Source organism: Phalacrocorax aristotelis, chromosome 21 (assembly GCF_949628215.1).
Source record: "Phalacrocorax aristotelis chromosome 21, bGulAri2.1, whole genome shotgun sequence".
Classification (NCBI taxonomy): domain Eukaryota; kingdom Metazoa; phylum Chordata; class Aves; order Suliformes; family Phalacrocoracidae; genus Phalacrocorax; species Phalacrocorax aristotelis.
This window is the reverse complement of record NC_134296.1, coordinates 6,267,000-6,274,269: the sequence shown is the minus strand read 5'-3', so window position 1 is coordinate 6,274,269 and position 7,270 is coordinate 6,267,000. Positions and strand designations below refer to the sequence as shown.

At 46.4% G+C, this 7,270-nt stretch overlaps 1 protein-coding gene across 1 annotated transcript; it reads right to left on the bottom strand.

Annotated features, from left to right (window-relative positions):
* Positions 1-4,573: 4,573 nt before the first annotated feature.
* LOC142067328 (interleukin-20-like) lies at positions 4,574-6,579 on the bottom strand. Its single transcript, XM_075115848.1, has 5 exons — positions 6,421-6,579; positions 6,243-6,308; positions 5,293-5,445; positions 4,758-4,832; positions 4,574-4,651 (listed from the first exon to the last, which is right to left on the bottom strand). Exons 1-5 carry the CDS (start codon positions 6,577-6,579, stop codon positions 4,574-4,576), a joined length of 531 nt encoding a protein of 176 aa, XP_074971949.1.
* Between the last annotated feature and the right edge of the window lie 691 nt (positions 6,580-7,270).

Below are 7,270 nucleotides of genomic sequence, written 5' to 3'. Positions count from 1 at the left end.
CCAGGGGGACTCGCAGTCCTTGGGAGGGCACGGGGAGAGCACACCCAAAGAGGTGCAGTAAGGGTGCGTTTGGGGGGGGCTTTCTCCTCCTCTTGCTGCAGCACCGCAGCATCACATCTGGTGCTGCAAACGGCCCAGGACAGTAGAAGAAACCCACAGTTTACAGAGGTAACCAGGAAATGTTTTGAGTAATCCCACGTGCATTCTCATCAACAGCAGGAACTGATCACAGAATGCCACTCGTTAGTATGACAACCTACAGCAGCCTCTATAGCTGATTAGGTAATAAGCACCAGTGTTCACTGGCCCTGTATTTGCATAGTCCAGACCAAAACCCCCAGAGCACCTGAAGCGACAATCTCCTATTTCTGACTCAGAGTCAGAACAACGGAGCCCAATCCACACTCCTCGGCCACCCTGCTGAGGGTGGCCTTGAAAACCCACCCTTTGCTTAATAAACCTGAGCCACACATCACTCACACATTTTTCCCTGGCTGACTTCATGTTTATCCAGGTGGAAACGAGGATGACTGTAATTAAATGTTGTCTCTTGGTCTTACTTTCAAGAGGGAATGACTAAACAGAGGAAAGCAAGTTATTAATGCATGGATTTCCAAACAGCAGCACCGACGCTGCTGTCTGTCAGATAGAATTGGGTACGGAAAGCTGAACACCCTCTGGATAAAGCAATGTAGGAAGCAGCAATGATGAAGAAGTTGTGACAAAACAGAGAAGCAATTTTCCTTGAACACCAGGAAAGGGATGGGCTGGTGCCTGCCTAAGAGAGGGGCTGCAGAAGTGTCTGGCAGGGCCAGAGCTGGTCAGGAGAGATGGGGCAGAAACTGCACAGATAAATTGAAATTCCTGGGCCTGTACTGGTAACGTGCAGCTCTGATACCAAGCCATAAAATATAAAGAATGAGGAGCATCACCCCGGCTACAGCCTGAGCCTATGGTCTTACAGTAACACCACAAGTATATTGTTGTTTTAGTGAGATATTAGCTACACTTTAAAATGAAAACAGTAATGGTAGCTCAGCAAGGTGTCAGGCAACGGTTGTTTGCTTTTGCCTACAGACACAGGGTTTTCATCAAGGATGAAAACCGAATTATTCCTGAATCACGGACCTCCCCGCGCTAAGCGCCGAGACGAGCTTTGCTCGCTGTGAGTAGGAGGGCAGCAGCTCCAGTGGTATTTGCGTTTCCCCTCCCAGCCCTGCACTTGTGTTTTCAGGGCTGCGCTCACATCCACGTTGCAATAGTCATCACCTTGCCGATGAGGTCAAGGCTTGGACCTCAAACGTCAGGTTATAGCTCACATGCCTCATCTCCCGCGCTGCATCCCCTCAGCAGCATGGTGGGAAGGGGCTTGGATATCAGAAAAGGTGAGGAGGGGCCCGGACAGGTCTGCGCCTGCCTGGAGTTGCTGGAATTTAATTAGTTATTCTGGTGCAATAGGAAAGGCGTGCGCTTGGAAAGTGTCCCTGGGGCTGAGCAGTCATAAAGCTGCAGGAGAATGCGAAGGTTTGGAAATTTCTGAGAGGAGAAAACCCCTTTTGCTCTCCCTTCGCAAATCCACTTCCTCTTCAACCTGCCCGCCGGCATCCTCTTCTCAGCTCTGCTCCTCCTGCGCTGCGCTGGGAGCGGTGAGAATGAGCCGAACTCCCAGCAGAGGCGCAGAGGGTGAGAAACATGGGTGGGCTGAGCACCCTGCCAGCCGGCTCTGCCTACACCCCTCAGCCCCGGCAGCTGCCTGCCCGTGGCTCCTGCTCCTTCCCGCCACTGGCACTTCCATCTGGCACCTCATTTCCAAAGGGGCACGTCCCTGCGATGCTGCAGTGCTTTGCAGTGGATGGGAAAGCGTGAATTTAGTTTGGCATGAAAGCAATAAAACATGCGTGGATTGAAGCATGCAACCCCCCCCGCACTGGATACCAAATCATTGAAATCTGATAAATAATAATAATTGTGACAGTGTAAGCAGAGGATGTGGAATAAACCCCACACTTCTCACTCAAGCTGTGATCCAGAGCCCACCACAATCGGTGGAAAGGTCCACAGGGACCTCACCAAGCAGCTCCATCTCCTTCAGCAGCCTGTTTGCCAAACGTGCCGATTCCCTTTGGTCAGTGATGAGCTGGGGTAGCTCGTTGCACCACCGCTTCATTCCTAATGATTTTTTTTTAACAGAGAATCACATCATGTGCAAGACACCTATCATTCTTAAATGATTTCAAGGTTGATTTCAAGGGCGATGGTGTTGAAGATGGTCTTTCGTGAACACTGACAGAGCATGGAGGGATGTGTCCACCCATTCATGCCCTGGCACCAGGATGAATGAAAGTCACAGAGCAAAAAACACACGGGAAAACAAAAGAATCAAAACCCTGAGAGGATTTCCTTTGGCATAAGCAAATATTTGAGGAAGGATAGTGAACAATCAAGATCTTTCCTTTAAAAGTGAATCACCAAATCCCGCTCAGCATGAAGCACATGCATATGCGCTATAGGCAAATGCTGGTGAGCTCACCGAGCCAGGTCAGCAACCGGGCCATTTTGGGAAGGGACGAGGAGCATCCTCCTCCTCTGCAGCTCTTCGTTCTGCTGGCGCCGGATGAAAGGTGCAGCACCCACTGGACTGACGCGCAAGGCTCCGGTGATGCTGATGTGCTACCGGCAGTCTTGACCAGGGTCCTCCTGTGATGGGGATGAAACCAAAGCAGGTTCTCCTTGAGGACATGAAGACTTTATTCCAGAATAATAAAATCACAGAATCACAGAATGGTTGGGGGTTGGAAGGGACCTCTGGTGATCATCTTGTCCAACCGCCCCTGCTTGAGCAGGCACACCCAGAGCAGGGGGCTGTTAAAGAGCAGGGTCCTGTTAAAGAGCCTCTTCCGCAGCTAAAGCCTTCCCTGTGTCACCTCTGCACCATCATTAGAAATTGTCCCAGCTGGGAACAGCCAGCTCCATCCACCCCAGCTGCTGAAGCTTGGCCGTGCCTATAGGCAGGAAAGGGAGAGCTGGAGACTGTTGGACTCTCCCATGGGAGCAGAGGTGCTGAGAAGAGGCTTGTACAAGCCTGAAGGATTCAGACCTAGAAGCAATGACTCGACCCTAAGAGCAATAAAGGCTGCTCAGGGCGTGCAGCACCCTGGTTGTGCTCATGGCACCCCAGCTGGCAGGAGTTTCGGTAACCTTGCTCAGCTTAGCTGATCCCTAGAGCAAAATGCACCACGTCAGAGATCTACGTTCCAGTCTTACTCAAGCCTCATGCCTAATGAATGCAACAGTAAGACTTTATCAGTTGAAATATTAGGGCTAGAGTGTTACCAGGGACACAAACATCCAACTGCTTTCCAAGCAGCTTGTGCCAATAAGCAGCTTTTACCTGGGCCCTGACACCAGGAATATATAACACCTCCTGGCTGCTTGGAGAGATGGTCAGGGTGGTCTTGGTTCATTTACGAGCACATCAGTCCTCTGCCATTGTCAGGTACTGCAGCGATATGTGTATTAACTCCTTGTGGGAAAACAGTGTAAAGGGATGTAGAGCATGCAGAACCAGTGGGTACCAGCAATGTGTGCGCTAAAGAGCCCAAAAGGGGTGAAATCAGACCAGAGCTGTACATTATGCACAATAAAAATGGTCTCGTGGACAAGCTACGGTGACTTCGTATCATTCGGGTCTAAGCTTTGGTCTCTCTGGTATGCCAGGAACAATGCATCACCCCAGGTTGTTAGCATTACCAGGAGTGACAGTATCTGCTATGAAAGGGCACCACGGTGAATTCAGAAAGTTTCCCCAACAAGAAACATATAATTCCAGAGAATTTTGACAGACTCAGCACAGTTTCAAGTGGGGTTTATTTACAGTAATTGCAATAGATTTCCACAAAACTTACTACTGAGTGTCAGTAAATTACACAATACATACAAGAATCTTTTTCTATTCAGCAACCACATATCTTGCATAGAAAGTTTTCTTTTACTGATAAGGCAGAAAATATCATCTTAAAAGGAAACACAGATTTCTGAGGCCTGACATACCTGCGAGGACCTATTCTTGGAAGCATTTCTCACCCCGTGCACCTCATTTTAGCCAGAGCAATCAGCGGCAGCAGTCATATAAGTCTGAGCCCGAATTTATGAGCACTGCTCTGCAGCATCGACTACACCAGAGTAGTTCCAGCAGGCACTCAGCACTCATGAATAAACATTCCCTATACAACAATTTTATAATTTAAGCAATACTTTTATTAAATGCTCACAGCTTATGTCTGCTAGCAAGAGAAACCCTCTTAGATTTTCCCTTGGAGGGCATCCTTTGATCGAAGTCAGCTGAGCAAATGCTATGCTGGTTTGATCAAACTCCGTAATCCCACCTTAATGCAAACTCTGCTGACGCATTCGCTGTGTACCTGGCTAGCAAATCACCCAGTGTCTGGCTGGACACAGCTGCAAACAGTGAGAAACTGCACTGATACAGTACATTATTTGCCCATTCACCGCTGGCGTGTGCGAAGGCTTCGTCAGCCCCGGCTGCCGGCGCGCCGTTGACGCCTTCTGCTCGCTAATGAGATTTCTCCATCCAGTCTAGGAGGATGTCCAGCTCACCCAGGGATTTAATGGCTGCAGATGTGACATTCAGCTGAAATGATACAAAGGAACAAGTTGTAAGGAAAACAGAGAGTTCAACCCAATGTAAAGGTAATATGAACATCTGCGTTAATTACCAGCCTTAGTCATCAACTCACCCCTTCGTAGTTCGCAAGTATTTGCTTAAATTTCTCAGTGGATTCCTGTCCACACGTGCACTTATTTTGCTCATGCTAGAAAAATAAAACAGAATTCGTTAGTTTGAGGGGTTAGTTTTTAAAAATAAGAGATCAGTTTCTAATTATGCTGGAAATTACTTCATAGACTGACTATATAGAGGACTGACTATATAGAGGACCTATAGGCCTCTATAGGCTTTATAGAGGCCTTGTTAAACTCTGGAAAAAGCTGCAGGTCCTTAAATCAGACTTCAGCTGAGGACAGAGTTTACTTTCAAAGCCAGAGGGACAGGATGAATAATCGTTCTGGAGAACTAACGTGGGAGTTGGCTGATGAGTGGCCAATATAAATATTTCTCAGTGGACACACACATTCTTCACATCAAGCTTCTTTGTATTCTTCTTAAAATCATTTTTATAAATAAAGATTTTGTAACTTTATAAAATGCTTAGGTTTATTTATATACCAAATACTAACAGATAAAACTAAACAGTGGCAAAACCCAAGACTTACGCACTGCCCGAGTTTCCTCTTCACACTGAGGAAGGAGTTGGCTATGCTGCTGATTTTTCGGTTGACATACGAGTCCTCGGTCTTGCAGTGTTTGAAGACTTTGTCCACGTAGAAGTCGAAGAGTTGATGGGTGATGCAGCATCTGTCTGAAGACTTAAGGAATACATTTTGGTTTTCGAAGGTCTTGCAAAGTGCTACAAACCTGTAGTCCCAACCTTTCTGCCCCCTTCTAGAATAAACCATCCCTAACACCAAGCGTGGCAGCTAAGCACAGCAGGATTTTTTTGACTCGTATAAAGCTTTTCCAGTGATGCCTAACGTAAATTGATAATATATATAGAAAATTATTTTAGACTGACTTTTGAGGAGATCCATCCTCAGCAAGTCTCACTGAGTCAACAAAATAAATAGCTGATTTTGTAGCTGGGTATTAGAGGCTGAGACCTGAAGCAGTGGCCCACGTCTAGTGCTTTAGAGTGCAAGACAATTGCAAAATACTTATTTGTAATACTTTTCACCTCCCAAGATCACTATCACCCACTATTGGGTTCTTCAGTAGATTTCCACCCAAATCCTGCCTCACGTCAAAGCCTCCACTGACAGAGGTGGGGGAGCCACAGCTGAAGCTCCTGTAACTGGAGCATCGCATACAACAAGAAGAAAAAAAAAAAATCTCTGCCCACCATTTCTGGAAAGACAGTCAGGGTGAAAGCCCGGTGCAGGAACCGGCAGTGGGACACCCACCTCTTTTCACATACGTAATCCGCATCACTTTATCCTCCCTGACCTGCGCTGTCTGCCAGTGTCTGTTTCGCAGGAACTTAGAAGAAGTCATGGTGTTGAATAACTTCCCCAGCCTCCCTGAGCTAGTACACCTCATGACTGGTGTTAGGATGGTAGCTCATCAAAATTGTTCCAAGAAAAACTGGAGACATGGTAAGGACACCTACCTTAACCTTGTGCAGAGAGTGCGGGTAAGACAAGATGCTCAGGGTCTTGATGGGGTCTCTGGCTTGCTGCACGGGAGAAGACAGAGATGGTGACATACGTGCTGGCCCCAGAGGGGCTTCAGGAGCAGCCAGCCTAAAGAGCTTCCCCAGCTCTGCAAGAGCCCGCAGCAATACTTACAATGTTGGCTTTAATTGCAGTGAAACCAGACCTAATCTCAGTCACGCTCATGGAAACCCTGCAGGATCCAAAGTGGAAGATTTTGTTCCCAGCTGTCGGCTTCAAATTCAGCCAGCACGACATGGAGAAGAGGCAGAGGAGCAAGCAGGATCCCTTCATGCTGCTGCAGGATGCAAACACGGCTGGCTGCCTGGGAGACCTGTGCAAGGAAGACAAATATTGCCTCTCTGTCTTTCCTAAATAGCACAATTATAATGCTTATGAAAATATATGTGTTTTGTACAGTACTTGTACCTGTATACATGTATTAAAAAAACCACACTAGTTTCTCTTACCTGTTTCTTCTTTATTCCCCATGTGCAAGAGAAAACAAAGGCAAATATTTAACAGAATATTCCAAAATAAGAAGAAAATTTTAAAAAAAGAAAAATTAAGATTGCATGTAAATAAACAAAGCTCTTCTGAAAAAAAAACAGCAGAAAAATAAATACAGATAAATTAAATTTTTTAAAGTTTACTGACTCAGAAGCAGCAGGAGGTAACTGCGACTGAAAGGAGCAGACCCCAAAGTCTGGTCACAAAAGCAAACACTTTTCCTCAGAAATAGCATACTTCAAGCACAAGTTTTATTAGCCCTGAAAATTAAGGTTGTTAATCAATAATATCCTTTCAGAGACACATTATAGGAATACAAGGAAATACACAGGAGTGAAAGGATAAAATCAGTATCTTACCTTGTTCTTTGATGTGGGTTCACCTGTCTTGCTGGTATCTGACCTGAAGAGCTCCGAAGAACCTGTTTTTATCCAGGTTTCGGGAGGAAATAACTCTTGGGTTAACTTTTGGGATT

Bases quoted from the DNA above. Each gene is read 5' to 3' on its own strand.
- LOC142067328 (XM_075115848.1), bottom strand. From the start codon at position 6,579: ATGAAGGGATCCTGCTTGCTCCTCTGCCTCTTCTCCATGTCGTGCTGG. The intron at 6,309-6,420 runs GTAAGTATTGCT...TCTCCCGTGCAG, and splicing joins CTGCAATTAAAGCCAACATT to CAAGCCAGAGACCCCATCAA. The intron at 5,446-6,242 runs GTAGGTGTCCTT...GTATTCCTTAAG, and splicing joins ACTCTCTGCACAAGGTTAAG to TCTTCAGACAGATGCTGCAT.